Here is a 15,556-nt window from a genome sequence, read left to right as displayed (position 1 = left end):
ATTTTTCAGAACGGAGGGGTATGAAAAATTTCCCGTTCTGTATGAGAAAGCAAGTGTTTCTATGCACATCACGCTTTCTTGAGGTTGATGTAAATCTAGGGAAAGGAAATGTCATGCAACGCTGCTATGTGATGAATTTGACTGTCACAAATGTGCATCTTATTTTTATTTTTTTCTGTTAACTCTTTTTACTTCTCATGTAGTTTGTTATTGTGTTGGGTTTGTTAAGTTTTTTTCTTAAAATGTTGACTTAGTCTTGTTTGCAATGCTTAAACTGACACACTGTTTGTGTATTTGTAACAAAAAGTCAATAAAGAATAGTTAAATATTAAAAAAATTAGCTGGACAGTTCTGCTGAATTGTGGATGATAAAGACTGTCTGACCAAACCTTCCTGAGACTTTCAGTGGTGCCATGTAGATGAAAAGCCCAAATCCTCAGAGAAGGGGCTGATGGCCTGACGCTCATCCACTTTCATCAACATGCCTTTAATAATTCTGCGTACCTAATGAATCATCAGTATATTTTGTTTTTACAAGTTCACCAGCAGTGATTTCATCCATCTATCCTGAGTCGTTATAATCTCACGCTGACCAGACGCTCCACTCCGTCCTGCTGATTCTTTCAGTCCTCAAATTCCTTATAATCTGACATAACCACTAATCTGCTGCTAATTCTAGTCCCAATCCCCGGTCTCACCATAAATGTTGGATTTCTATGACCAGACCAAGAAGGTTTCCTTAAAGCCTTCTCCTGAAGTCCAGGACAGGCATGGTTGTCGTTTCCTAGTTTTAAGCACCCTCATGTAACATTGCTGGGTTGTGTAGACCCAGCAATGTAGACTTTACTGTCATTTTGACAGATGGGATCATAAAAATCCTCTAAATAATCTATTTTTACCAGTCACTTTAATTTTTTACTATGATAATTTCATGTTCAGTATCATATAATTTTTAATTAATATTGAGTCTGAAGAAGCTCAACAGAAAACCCACACGCTGCCATCACACATTAAGTAGATGAATACATGCAACTTTTTCTTTGCAATGACAAAAACCACTGACTGTGGCCCTAACAGCTACATAAGACGTGAGATTAAATGATTGCGCCTAAAATATGGACAGTTCACCTGCTGTGGCCTGAATATACAGCCTCACACCTTTGCCTGGTCTGCATGGACTTAAACTGCATGCAGATTTGTGAGAGATCAAATGTCTTAAGTGGGATTGCTGCAGAGGCTGTTGTCGCGAGGTTCTGGACTTTTGCCTCAGACACAACTTTTCATGGTGTTTTGCTCTGTGCTGCCACACCGGTGACTGGAATTACAAGCGCCACTTCAGCCAGAGCTTTAAAATCAGGGAACATTTCTCCAAGGGAAGCGTTCAGAAGTCAGTAAGACTCTCTGAACGACGATGTCCTGCAAGCACTTGCTTCAGCAGAAGGAAATTCAGAAGCATGTTCTCCTTCTGCATTGCCATCTGTCAGCTTCTGGGATTTATAAATTTATAAAAAGCAATCTTGGCGGGAAAATGTTCCTACGTCCACGGCAGCTCTGACACTCCCGTACACAAAAACCTGGAAGTACGAGAAACTGCGACACTAATGGTTCAGAATAAAATCAAGGAAATGATGTGAAATGTGAGACGTTTGTACACAATCAAATATTACCATGTTACCAAATAATCAAGTTATATATTAAAAGCTTTTTGCAACAATGAATAAAGATGCACATTCAACATTTGACATTAATACTTCTAAGAGTGCACGCTGGGGGGAAAAAACAAACAAAAAGCTGGATGATATTAATACAAACCTCAACCACTAAAATATGTTCTGTCATTATGAAACAAAACTTCCATGTTATAAAAAACATTCAGCTAAATTCAGTCAAAGAAAATGCGAAAACTAGCTCCAGTCATTAGTTGAGATGCAGACTGGACGCTGGAGCGTCTAGAAGTGATTCACTGCTTATGAAACAAACAATAAGTGGATTTCCTTTTATTTATTTATTCTTAGACAATGCTTTTTTTATTGTCCTAATTTCTGTCCAGACAGGCGTCATTTCCCCCCCAACTCCTTGGCCACCTCACCTCAACGTATTTCAACGCGGTCCATCAGGATCTCAGTCTCACATTCCCAAAATATCTGTTTCTTCACTCTTTTCCCTTCCCGAGCCATCATGGAAATGATATGATGAATATTTATTATAGATGTTCACCTGACCTTCTATAGCCACCATGTAGGCATGGCACGGCGCTCCCTCAAGTGCACCTGCTTTAGAGATCATCCTGATTTATAAATGAAAACAGGTGTGAGACATGCTTTTGTTTTTGATTTGTTTTGTTTTTGTGCGCCACATTTCCATTTTTTCCTACGTACACCACCTGTAGTTTGCTTTGCTACGCAGTTTTATAAATGAGGCCTCTGGAGACTCGGACTCTTAAAACCACCGGCCAAATTGTGAACCTTGGAGTGTTGATAGACTCAGACCTGACTTTCAGCAGCCACATCAAAGCTTCACTAAGAAGCTTTTTACCAGCTCAGAAACATCAACAGAATTAAAAGTTTAGTCTCCCAGAAAGACCAAGAGAAACTCATCCATGCATTCATCTCCAGTAGACTGGATTACTGTAATGGTCTTTAACAGGACTTCCTAAAAAGAGCATTAAACATCTGCAGCTCATCCAGATGCTGCTGCTAGAGTTTTAACCAGGACTAAGAGATCTGAACACATCACACCAGTTTTGAAATCTTTACACTGGTTTCCAGTCAGCCACAGAATAGATTTTAAAACCCTTCTGCTTGTTTACAAATCCCAGAATGGTTTAGGCCCAGAATACATCTGTGATATGTTCAGAGAATATAAATCATAAAAATATAATTATAAGATAATTATAAATATAAATGTTTAAATAAATTACGATCAAACTACGCTACGTCAGTTTTATCCGCGGGACGGAGGGTTAATTGGTGAAGCTTGGTTATCTGTTATTTACGCCAAGTATTTTCCAACATATGCTCCACCTGTCTGCTGGTGGGAGTGTGTTCACCTGCGTGTGCAAGCACGGGTCTTTGCACATCGAGGCCGTGGAGAATTGTGAGCGTGCGACCTTGTAGAGTCAGAAAGGACATACCATCACTGAGGTAAATAATAGTTTTCAAACACTGGTGTTGAGCGTGGATGAAGAAATAGCTTAGAAATAGCTAGAATAGCTCTAACAGCTAATGGACATCAAAATAAATACAATATATAATAATTAAATAATTGGATTTTGAATTCCTAACTGCACTGACTGAACTATTTAAAAAAGTTTTGTTCTTGTTTATTCTAACATGTTGTTTAATCAAGGTAGTCAAGCTATTCTTTTTTTTGTTTGTTTGTTTTCCTCTGTTTCAGCACTTTATTATGTTACACTGGGTGTTATACTCCTACTTGCACTGACTGAACCAGGAAAAGTTTTGTTATATTTTAACATGTTTGACCAAGCTTGTAAAGCTGTTTCAACACTGTTAAAGTTGATTTAAAATTGCTCTACTGGTGCACAGTTGTTAAATAAGTGTTTCATAAGTATTTCAGCACTTCTGTATCTACTTGTTTTTAAAAATTTAGGAAAGAAATTTTAAGTCAAGTCTTGCACAACAGAAAGATTTCCGTCTTTTTCAAACAATGAGACTCATTTGTTAGGTAATTCAGAGCGGTTCTTCTATATCGGTATCAGATTGGTATCAGCTGATACTAAATCTCAGATATCTGTATCTGAAGTGAAAAAGGTGGATCCCTACTAAATATGCACCAGGGAGCATCGCACAAATGCAATTTGACTTTTTACTGCTGATCGGCAAATAAACTTTCTGCATGCATTTACTTTGTCCAAGACAATCCAAGTGCTCATTAAGAAATGATAAAATCAAGTTAATACAAAACAAGAACCGGCAGCAGACTGTTGGGATTACAGATTAGGGCTAATGTGCATTACAACAGAGCTTAAAGTGGACAACAACAAAGGCCATGTGCTCTACATATGGCACAGATGGGCACCCTACTGACCAGATTAACCTGTGGCAGACTTCACTGTATCGCTGTGTGTTGGTCACCCCATCTGTACAACAACTCTGCCACTGTGTCAGCAAACAACACACCACCACTCTGCAGTCTGCTGGCATCGCTCATCCTCACACACACTTACAGGCTGTAGCTCAGGAGGAAGAGCAGTCGTCTTTCGACCGGAAGGTAGGCGGATCGATTCCAGGCTTCCACTGACTACATGCTGAAGTGTCCTTGGGCAAGACGCTTAACCCCACGTTGCTTCCCGATGTGCCTATCGGGGTGTGAATGTGTGGGTGAATGTGATAAGTAGTGTAAAGCGCTTTGAATGGTCAAATTGGCTGGAAAAAAGTCCATTTACCGTTAGATTGGATTAGATAAGACAGACAGACAGACAGACAGATAGATGAAAATAATAATAATAATAATAATAATAATGATAAAATTATTTCTTGGCATCTTTCTACACCCAAGGTAACCGTACACAAAAGGAAAAATAAATAAATAAATAAACAATAAATTACATAAGGGTTAAAAATAGATTAAAGACATTGATATAAAAATTACATAAAACAGTCAGTTACATGATTTATAGGGAGTAGGCCAGTTTAAACAGGTGGGTTTTGAGTGCAGATGTGAATGATGGCAGAGAATCGATGTTCTGAATCTCGGATGGGAGTGAGTTCCAGAGCCGGGGAGCGACTGAAGGCTCTGCTCCCCGTGGTAGAGAGACGGGCCGGGGGAACAGTACGGTGAACGGAGGAGGATGACCTGAGAGCACGGGAGGGAGGGAGTGGCAATATGGAGGAGATCAGACAGATAAGGAGGGGCCAGATTGTGAATACCTTTGAAAGTGAGGACCAGTAACTTATAGTTGATTCGGTATCTTTTTTGGGAGCCAGTGGAGATGTTGAAGTACAGGGGAGATATGTTTAAAGGAAGAGGTGCGAGTCAGGATACGAGTCGCAGAGTTCTGGAGAAGCTGCAGTTTTTGAAGTGATTTATTGGGAAGACCGAAGAGGAGTGAGTTACAGTAGTCAATGCGGGATGTGACAAGACTATGGATAAGGATGGCAGCAGCATGTGGAGTGAGTGATGAGGTCAGATGGTTGATATTACGAAGGTGGAAGTAAGCAGACCGAGTAATGCTACCGATGTGGGCTTGAAAAGATAGAGTGCTGTCGAGAATGACGCCAAGACTCTTGACCTGAGGGGAGGGGAAAATGGTAGAACTGTTAATGTTGATGGAGAAACTGTGAGACTTGGTTAGAGTGGAGGGCGTACCGACAAGTAGAACCTCAGTTTTACTGCTGCTGAGTTTGAGAAAATTGGAGGAGAACCATGCTTTAATTTCCTGGAGGCAGTCAGAGAGAGGAAGGTGGAAGAGAGGAGTACGGTTTGGAGGAGATGTAGAGCTGGGTGTCGTCTGCATAGGAATGGAAGTTGATATTATATTTATGGAAAATGTAGCCAAGGGGGAGAAGATAAGTGATGAACAGAAGGGGCCCAGGACTGATCCCTGGGGTACACCGGCCGAGACGACTCTGAAGTGTGGACTTGAGTTGAATAAACTGTGTGCGGTTGGAGAGATACAAGGAAAACCAAGTGAGGAGTATGAGAAACACCAGTCTATTTAGGAGGATGCTGTGTGAGATGGTGTCGAATGCTGCGCTGAGGTGTAAGAGGATGAGGATTGTGAGAACACCAGAGTCAGCTGCCATCAGATCGTTGTTGATTTTGAACAGAGCAGATTTGTACTGTGAAAAGGACGGAAGCCAGACTGGAATTGTTCGTAAAGGTTATTGTTAGTGAGGTGTTTGTGTAGCTGAGAATTGGGATGGAGGGATGGATGGAGGGAGGGAGGGATGGATGGATGGATGGATGGATGGATGGATGGATGGATGGATGGATGGATGGATGGATGGATGGATAGATAGATGTAGATAAAATTTTATTGTCTGTCCCAAGTGGTAAAAAGCCTGGCCTTGGTGTTGAAAATGCATCCCCGATCCCCACGGAACGACTAGACCTCAGCACCCCTTCCCACTTTGTGATGTGACTAATCAGCGGGGACCAGGGAGATTGAGAGTTAACTGATTGATGTTTAATGGATTCCGATGCAGTCTCTAGACCAGGGATCTCCAACTCCAGTCCTTGTGAGCTACTGTCCTGCAGGTTTTGGATTCTACCCTGATGCAACACACCTCACTCAAATTACCGGGTCATTAACAGGCTCGTGCAGAGGTGTGTTGTAGTAGGAGACATCTAAAACCTGCAGGACAGTAGCTCATGAGGACCGGAGTTGGAGACCCCTGGTCTAGACTGATGTGATCCAACAGGAGATTTCTGTACTGGTTAATGTTTAGATTGTTTTTAGACTTCCAGTTCACTAGAATAGTTTTCTTTGCGATACATAAGGCCGTGAGGACCATGTAGCTTTGCTAGTGCCTATATTGATGTCACTTAGGTCACCTAGTAAACAAAGTTTAGAATATGCAGGAATGTTACATCTAACCCATGTTGATAAATCCTCACAAACCTTGTTCCAGAACTTTTGGACAGGTGAACAGGGCCATACAGCATGTAAGTAATCATCTGCTGTGTTACCTGTGCACTGTGTGCAGATATCTGAGTGATTAAGACCCATCTTGAACATCCTTTGTCCTGTGTAATGCGTTCTATGGAGGACTTTGTATTGTATGAGTTGTAAATTTGGGCTGTCTGTCATATTAAGGGCATTAAAACATATTTGTAGACAAAATGGTTGAATAGGATTGATGGATAAATCTTTCTCCCATTTCGAAGTAGGTAGGGAATTTGCATCATCTAGTTTTAGCATTAATCTGTATATTTTTTAAAGTAATTTTGGGGTACAGAGGTCCATAAAATCTGCTACCATTGGAGGAAGTTCCAGGTCTGTTCGGTGAAGGGGGAATTTTGTGTGTATTATGTTTTTGAGTTGTTGATATTCTAAGAATCTGTTGCTGTTAATCCCATATTGTGATGAGAGTGTATTAAAAGATAAAATATTTCTGTTATGGATAATATGTTGAAAGTATTTAATTCTTTTGTTAATCCGTTTTTAAAATTTAGTATATTTTTGTTTAGTAGGATATCGGAATTGTTCCAGATGGGTGTGAGTTTACATGGTATTATTGAGGAGTTGGTTTTTTTGAGAAATTCCCACCAGGCTGTCAGAGAAGTGCTGATGTTGACACTTTTGAAGCACTTTAGCTTTTTTTATACTTGAGCTGAAAAAAAATGAAGATTAGAAATTTCCAAATTGTCACAAAATGTTTGTTCTATGTCTATCCACAGGTCATCTAGTGGACTAGGTTTGAGCCATTTTAGGACATATTGCAACCTATTAGCTATGTTGAAAGTTAGGCAGGTCTAATCCTCCCCTATCTTTCGGCTTCTGTAAATTTTTTAAACTGATCTGGGGAGGTTTATGGGAATAAAAAACAAATAGTTAATTTTGGGTAGAACCATCACTTTTTATAGTGGCAACTCTCCCATGAGTGAAATGGGTTGAGATTTCCAGCGAGCAACATCATCTTCTATAGTCTTAAGAAGGTGAATGTGATTAAGTTTTGTTAGTTCTGAGAACCTGGAGGGAATATTTAGACCCAGGTATCTAATGTTACCTGATTGTAAGGTGATGTTGGGTAGATTCTGAAAGCTACAGTTGATGGGTAGAACTGTACTCTTAGACCAGTTAACGGAGTAGTCCGAGAGTGATGAGAATTTATTAATTAGTGAGATTGTTTCAGATAGAGAGGTTTGTGAGTTCTGGAGGAATAGTAAAACGTCGTCAGCATAAAGATTTATTTTGTGAATTACATTTTTGGACTGAATGCTTTAATAGCTTTATTTGTCTAATTGCAGCAGCTAGCGGTTCAATAAATATAGCAAAAAGTGAGGGAGATAGTGGACAACCTTGTCTGGTACCCCTTTGTAGATTAAAACTTGGAGAGGTCTGGTCATTTGTTCTAACACTCGCATTAGAACTGTATAAGATTTTAATCCAGTTAATGAAAGATGGTCCAAAGCCGAATTTGTTTAAAGTAGCTAGTAAATATTTCCAGTTAACACGATCAAAAGCTTTCTCTGCATCTAAAGAAACTATTATTGTTTCCAGGTTATTGATGATAGAATAATCTATTATATTAATTAGTCTTCGCATGTTAACAGAGGAATATCTGCCCTTTATAAAGTCTGTTTGATCAGGGTGTATAATGAGAGGAGTTACTTTCTCTAACCTTCCAGCTAATGCTTTGCAGATTATTTTAAGGTCAGCATTTATCAGTGATATGGGTCTGTAGCTAGATGGTATTGTAGGGTCTTTACCTGGTTTTAATAGTACAGTAATGGTGTCATAGTTTATGTTTGGGGTAAGTAACCATTTTCTTTTATTTGTGTCACCATTTTGAAAAATGTAGGGGCCAGTGTTGACCAGAATTGTTTATAGAACTCTGCTGGGAAGCCATCCGGACCTGGGTCTTTTTTACAGGGCATATGTTTAAGGGCTTCATGTAGCTCCTCCACTGTGAGGGGGGAGTCTAAGGCCGTAAACCTGTAGATCTATATTGTTAAGAAAATGATGGATATCATTGTCTGATGGATCTAAGTGTGATGTACACAAAGTTTTATAGAAATCTCTAAAGGTGTTGTTTATTGCATCTGGCTCATGCGTAATATTACCTACTGGATCTTTAACAGCTGATATGGTGGATTTTTCTTTATTTTTAACTGATTAGCTAAGAATCTTCCAGATTTATTACTATGTTCAAATGTCACTAAGCGTAATCTTTGCACCAGAAATTCTGTTCTCTTGCTAATTATTTCATTTAATTCGAGTCTAGCTTCCTTATTTGGGTCATCATTGGTTCATCTGGTGAAGCTCTGTATGCGTCCTCCAATGATTTATTTCTTAGTTCTAATTCTAAGAGTTTTCTTTCTTTTTTATGTGATGTAAAAGAGATAATTTTGCCTCGCATTACCGCCTTCCCTGCTTCCCACAGAACACATGCTGAGCCTCCTGGTTTGTCATTGTTTTCTAAGTATATAGCCCATTCTTTTGTGAAGTAGCTGATAAAGTCGGGATCTTTAACCCTTTAACACCTAAGCCTCAAACAGGCCGCCTGGATATATTTTGTTGTTTTGGCTGTAAATGTGTCAGAAAATGTGCTATAAATAAATGCTTTTACACCTTTTTCCAGGATTATCTCAGCTTTCAATATCTGGCAGTTGTTTAACATTACTGCATATTGTCAGTGTGTTATAAGAGTTCAAATAAGGGAAAAAACAAAAACGAAACTAGATTTTCAAGGTTTTCATGAAATGAGAAACTCTGAATGCCACTAGACAAAAGGTTACACATGTCAAATGTGAAAGTTCAACTATTATACATCTGCCCCAGAAAGTTTGGGAGCCTTGGACTTTCAGTTTTTGTTTTATAATCCATTTTCTTCAAGAAAGTCCAGGCGTTTTTTGGCCTTTGTGGTACTCTCTGTAGCTGCAGACACAGGCCCACATTGCACTCCTCACACTGCCAGGGACTGCTCTCTGGTACTGACTGTTTGGGTGGCCCATCACCAGAAGGAATGCTAAAAGTAATAAAAGTAATAAAGACATAAAATTTCACTTTTAGCCATATGAACATCCACTGTAGGTTTACTAAGACATATTGCTTGTACACAACTTAGTACTTACTCTGCTTCGGATGAAAATGTGCCATTGTGGTCACGATCGCCGTCAATCAACCTTTTGGGGTTGTTATAACTTTTTTATGACTCTTTTTATAACTTTATAACTCTAGATGATTTTCTTGACATTTGCTCTTACAAATAGGATCGTATTGCTGACAAAGTTTTCCAAAAAGTCCACTCGTTTTGTCCTCTTTTGTCCTCTTTCTGCTCTTTTCCGCTGTGTGACTCAGCAAAGTAAAGTCTCGCCTGTGTTTGACCTGTCGAATCTCGCAATCGCAGCGGCCTACCGTAATAAGCCTTATATGAGTGCAAAGGCCATTCTCTCTACTTTCAGGAACTGTTTGAATGATTTTTCTGGCACAAATGGTCTAGGAATTACGGTAGTTAGAACAACGCATGTAAAAATCTGTCGGCGCCGACATGGTCGGTGTTAAAGCGTAAGCAACGCTGTATTAAATCTCCAGCTTTTAGCCGATGGTGTTCCTCAAAGTGAAGGAAACTGGTGCATGGTCACTGATAGTGATGGGCTGAATCTGGGTCTCTGAAATCTCACCAAAGAGCTGCTAACCAGAAAATAATCTAGCCTAGAGTATGAATGGTGAACTGAGGAAAAGAAGGTGTACTCTCTGATATTAGGGTGATAAGACCGCCATATATCACAAAGTCCAAAATCCTCCATATATTGTTTAACAGTGTTTGTAGATTGCCAGTTTCGATGGTTTACAGTGTTATTAAATCTATCAGCTGAGCCCAGAACCATGTTAAAATCCCCTCCTGTGATCAGTGTGCTATCTGTGTGTTTAGAAAGCGATGTGAAGAAAGAGTAAAAGAAGGAGGGATCGTCAACATTTGGGCCATATAATTTAGCTAAGCATAACTTCATATTTTGAATAGATAATTTTACTATGATGAATCTCCCTTCTGGATCTGTGATTACGTTGATTTCTATGAATGTTACTTTTCTAAAGTTTCAAGCTGGTTCTGATAAATGCTTTAACAGCTGCCTCTGTATCTTCCTCCACCTGCTCATTGATCCCTGAAATAACTAAGTTATCTCTCAGGCTACGAGCCTGAAGGTCTATGACTAATCCTTTCATTTTTTATTTTCCTCTGATAGTCTGCTTACTCCTTCGGTAAGGCTTTCCACCGAGTCTCTGAGGACCTTGTTCTCCGTAGCAACAGCTTCCACCTGCTTTTGGCATTATTCCAAACTTTCTTTGAAAGATTGAAACTCATGACGAAGAACTTCCAGCAGGGAGAGCCAAGCATTGAGACTGGATAGCTTCCCGTCGATGGAGATTAAGATATCCGTCGTATCGCTGCCGGTTGGAGAAACTGAGCTGGTCGCTTCAGGGGAATCCACCTGACGAACCCTTTAGGAGCCGGTTTTGGAGCTCGTCGTCGCAGCTTTGGACTTCCCCATCACGATCCGCTGGAAGCTTTCTCCAATGAGATCTGTCGGGCTGGTGAGATCTTCTTCGCTGTGATCCAGAGTGACCGGGTTGGTGTGGTTTAGAATATCGACCCCTTTTTTATTGTTATTATTATTTTTAATTTTTTTATTTTTCTCTGTTAGCTTGGAGCAAAACACGGAGCCAGAATTGGAATCGTTCAAACGATGCCTAACCCTATTTAGGACCGGGTTTGAGTTTAGGTTATTAGTGGAAGAGAGGTTTCCAGCCGGAGGAGTAAAGGAGTAAAATTTTAAATATCGAGCCTCACCTGTTTTCCGCTGCCGTCTGTTGATCAGGTCATTGATTGCTGCTCTGAATCGTTTGGCTTCTTCTTCACTTGCAAAGTTCAGGCCAATCTGACAGCTCTGAGGAGAAGACGAAGCACATCAGACTGCAGTTATAAAGGCATTTAATCTAAAACAAGAGGGAGACTGCAGAGCAAGTAGAACAACTCTGAACATATAATGGATGACAATCCGTCTTCTGTGAGATAAGCTGATGTGGATATTTGGGTTTTAGAGTAATCACGAAGAGCTGGACACTTACATCCCCTGCGAATGATATGAAGTAGGGTCTGGAGTTGCTGATAGAGAAGTTGTGGTAGAGTTCTTGTTCAAACATAGTTTTCCCTTCCTGAAAAAATAAGACAAATGTGAAAAATTCAGAGGAAAGTTCAGAAGTAACCAACCACCTGCACTTTGAATTCTTGCTAAACAGTTTTTACTATGGATGTGCACGACTAGTTGACCAATCAATAAGTTGAAAAGGCACACAAAGTCGATGGCTAAAATGTGAAGCCTAAGCAGAAGTGCAACAAATTGCAGTTCCCCCCTCGTCCACTAGGGGCTCCAAAACAGAGTCAATCCCCATAGACTCCCATGTTAAAAAGACCAACTTCACAGCAGAAATAAACATGTTTAAATCCTGCTAATATAAAAAGAAAAAAAAAACATTTTAGGATTAATAGGTCAAGTTAAGGCTGCACGGTGGTGTGGTGGGTAGTATCGCAGCCTCACAGCAAGAAGGTTGCTGGTTCGAATCTCGTCTGGGAAGAGGTTCGAACCTTGAGGGTGGTGGCCTTTCTGTGTGGAGTTTGCATGTTCTCCCCGTGTATGCGTGGGTTCTCTCCGGGTACTCCGGCTTCTTCCCACCATCATGCATGTTAGGCTAATTGATGACTCTAAATTCTCCCTAGGAGTGAGTGTGAATGGTTGTTTGTCCCCCGTGTGTTGGCCCTGCGATGGACTGGTGACCTGTCCAGGTGTACCTGCCTCTCACCTGTTAATGCTGGGATAGGCTCCAGTTTACCCGCGACCCGTAATGGACTAAGCGGTTCAGAAAATGAATAAACGAAAGGTCAAGTTTACCTTCATGACTGTGACTGTGAGGAGGATAAATTTTTTTCTAACTCAACTGTTTGAATGTTATTTAATCTTGAAATTCTGCATAATTAGGGTAATGTCCTTTTGATTGACTTGTATTAAATATCAGTGGCAAGAAAGGAGAGTGCAGCACAACCGCGGTTTTTAGTATGCTAACAGGGAGCCTTAGCTTTAGCCCTCCTACCTCCTTTAGCTGGTTAGCTACCGTTAGCTCTGGGTTAGCTCAGTTAGCTCTTAGCTACAGGCAGCTCACAGTTTGATGGGTGTCAATCATCCACCCCCACCTTCACAGTCCCCCTCTCAGCTCCACCTCTTTGCCCATTTTTGGATTTTCCAGGAATGACAACACACGTGACGCTGCCAAGATGGCGACGGTGGGAACCGTATGTAGCTCACGTAACATAGCAGCTGCTAGCCTATAAAGCAGCCAACCCAGGCTTGATCCCGACATCTTCCTGACCCACTTTCTCATCTATCTGCTGAACAATAAAGGACACTAGAGCCAACATAATGTTAAGAATATAAGAATGTAAAAAACTGCTGTTTATGGAACACACAATATACAAATAACATCTCAAACACATTTTACAATTTACATTTAGAAAAAGCATTTTTTCCATTCCATTACTGAAGTCAAGATGACGTCACAACTAATCTATGAATCGAATTTGAAAGGCCTGACTAGTCGACTTCAAAAATCCCCTAAAATGCCCATCCCTAGTTTTTATCCTTTTCTCGGGTTGTTGTGTGCGTGATCTGATGAGAAACAATGTGTTGTTTGTCTATAAAATGGGTGTGTACTCTTTCAAAGATTAGCAGCCGGTTTGCTCCAGCACTTGAGCTTTGGTAAATATTGCACACAACCTGGTCCCTGGACTGCAAATAGATTGCCAAGTAAACAGTGAGGATTAGAATTTGAGGTTTCTGGGCAACAACAGGAAATCAAAACGAACAAAGTAGTCTGTGCATCCCAAGGTTGAATTACCACCAGAAGAGTCAAATAGACTCAGTACGACTGGAGACTCTTTTCAGTTTGGGTGCAGTTCAGTGAGATATTCTTCCAGACAGAGTTGTTGTACTATTTAAATGAATCAAACCTTCTGAATAACGTATTCCACTCACAGACATGCTGCATCAAATATCACTGAAGGAGGAGATGAAACACCCAATGAAAAAATAAACTAGTTTATTGGTATGCAGGACAACTTCTATTTCCACCACATTGCAGGAAAAGATGGAGCTGCGTCAAACGACATATTTTTAATCAGAACTTTTAGTGAGTTTTCCACGCTCAACCGTCAGCCATTTCTCCAGTCCAGAGCCGGCTATCATCCCACATGTGTGTATGTTTTGGTTGTGTTTACCCAGAATGCACTCTAAGAAACACTGAGCTCCTCTTCATCTCTCACTGGAGAAGAAAAAATGATTAACAAAATGACGTAATATCTATAATTATATCAATTTGTTTTTAATGCTATGTGGTAGAGCGGGTTTCTATTGACTGGAAGGTTTGCAGTCTGAATACCACTCCCCCAGTCATCTGTTGTGTCCTTGGGAAAGACTTCACCCTCCTTGCCTCCAGTGTTGGCACCACTGATGTATGAATGTGTATGAATGTTTCAGTGGAGGCTGGAAAGGCCGTTTGCGCACACTGGCTGCCACGATTAGAGAAAAGTGTGTCATGGTGTTCATGTCTCTGAGTGAACACACTAGCGTGTCCTGCAACTGTCATGGAAGCACTGACTGGCTGGTTTTCTGAATTTTGTCAGTAAAGAAAGAAGCAAACTCATTCCAGGCCCGGTTGGATAGAAGTTCTGGGTTACTGACCCAGGAGGATCAGTTAGCCTGTTAACAGTAACGAACAAGGCTTGAGTTTTACTGCTGTTCTTAGCAATGATGTCAGAAAGAAAGATGGTCTGTTTTTCTCAGCTCCAGATTAGAAATCATCAGCCTCTCTTTAAAGATCTCATAGTGAACCTGCAGATTTGTTTTCCACCACCTGCGTTCAGCGTTTCCACATTCTGGTTTTCCAGCTCTTACCAGCGTGGCATTTTTCCATGGAGCTCTCTTTTTGGCAGCGATCACTTCCACTTCGGTGGGATCAATGACAGGCTGATGAGGAATGAACACAAAATTTTATAAATTTATTCAATGTACTGGGTGAATCTGGCTTTTCAGTCTTTTTTTCTTGACTATTAAAACAGGGGTAAAGGAAGCTACTTGCATTTCGGGACATGACGTATCCTTGAGAGCCATGAGTCCCCACAGAGCTGCAGCCTGGACCAGCACAGATCCGATGCTGGGCTGTTATCAGGCTGTGAAGACGGATGATGAGTTTGGTCTGTCGTGGAGGGACGGGAGGTGGGCGAGGGTTCTGTCGTGGAGGGAGGGGAGGTGGGCGCTAGGGCTGTGACGACTAGATCAGAGCTCGCTGGTGAACTGGTGGGGGAGGATGAAGTGGGATGTTTTGGGGTGAAAAGATGGGGGCCACTTTGGTTGGTGACCAGCTCCTTCATCTGGGAGGTGAAGTCCAGGAGGGGTGGAGAGGATGACCTGGATGGAGTATGATGAGACAAAGGGGAAGGGACCTTACTGGAAGCTTTGGGGGTTTCTTCGGGAGGGGGCTGAGGTGGTTTTTTTCTTAAGGTTTCCTTTAGGCTCCGTCCTATCTCGTTGTTTTGGTCTCTCTTGTCTGTTGTCCTTGTCGGAGGGAATGGAGTGCCTGTTTTGAGAATAAAACAAGCTAGAGGCGAACAGCTTCACTCCTGTGTGTTGAGGCAGAATCCATCCATCTTAAAAAAGTGCCTGCGGTCCCAGAAGAAGCTGAAGTTGTCTATGAAATTAACTGAATGTGTGGTACATGCAGCCGACAGCCATGCATTCAGACTAAACCGCCTGCTGAATCTCCCCACTCCTCTGATCGGAGAGAGAGGGCCACACTGAATATCCGGGCACCTGGACAGCC

The 15,556-nt window shown here is 41.1% G+C and overlaps 1 protein-coding gene and 1 long non-coding RNA gene across 2 annotated transcripts in view; both read right to left on the bottom strand.

Moving 5' to 3' along the window:
• The window catches only part of LOC121647282 (neural Wiskott-Aldrich syndrome protein-like), a 66,929-nt gene that overhangs the window by 21,252 nt on the left and 30,121 nt on the right, over positions 1–15,556 (bottom strand). The window contains exons 3-4 of the mRNA XM_041996578.1: positions 11,756–11,842; positions 11,478–11,574 (exon numbers count right to left, since the gene is read on the bottom strand). Of these exons, the coding sequence (XP_041852512.1) occupies positions 11,478–11,574; positions 11,756–11,842 (184 nt within the window). The remainder of the gene's footprint in view (positions 1–11,477; positions 11,575–11,755; positions 11,843–15,556) is intronic.
• Positions 9,141–10,200, bottom strand: LOC121647283. The gene is made up of 2 exons (XR_006011823.1): positions 9,760–10,200; positions 9,141–9,653 (listed from the first exon to the last, which is right to left on the bottom strand). It is a non-coding gene; the product is annotated as an uncharacterized LOC121647283 (long non-coding RNA).

The sequence above is a fragment of the Melanotaenia boesemani genome, chromosome 10 (genome assembly GCF_017639745.1).
Source record: "Melanotaenia boesemani isolate fMelBoe1 chromosome 10, fMelBoe1.pri, whole genome shotgun sequence".
NCBI classification, from domain to species: domain Eukaryota; kingdom Metazoa; phylum Chordata; class Actinopteri; order Atheriniformes; family Melanotaeniidae; genus Melanotaenia; species Melanotaenia boesemani.
The sequence above is the reverse complement of the archived record's forward strand: the minus strand, read 5'-3'. Positions and strand labels throughout refer to the sequence as shown.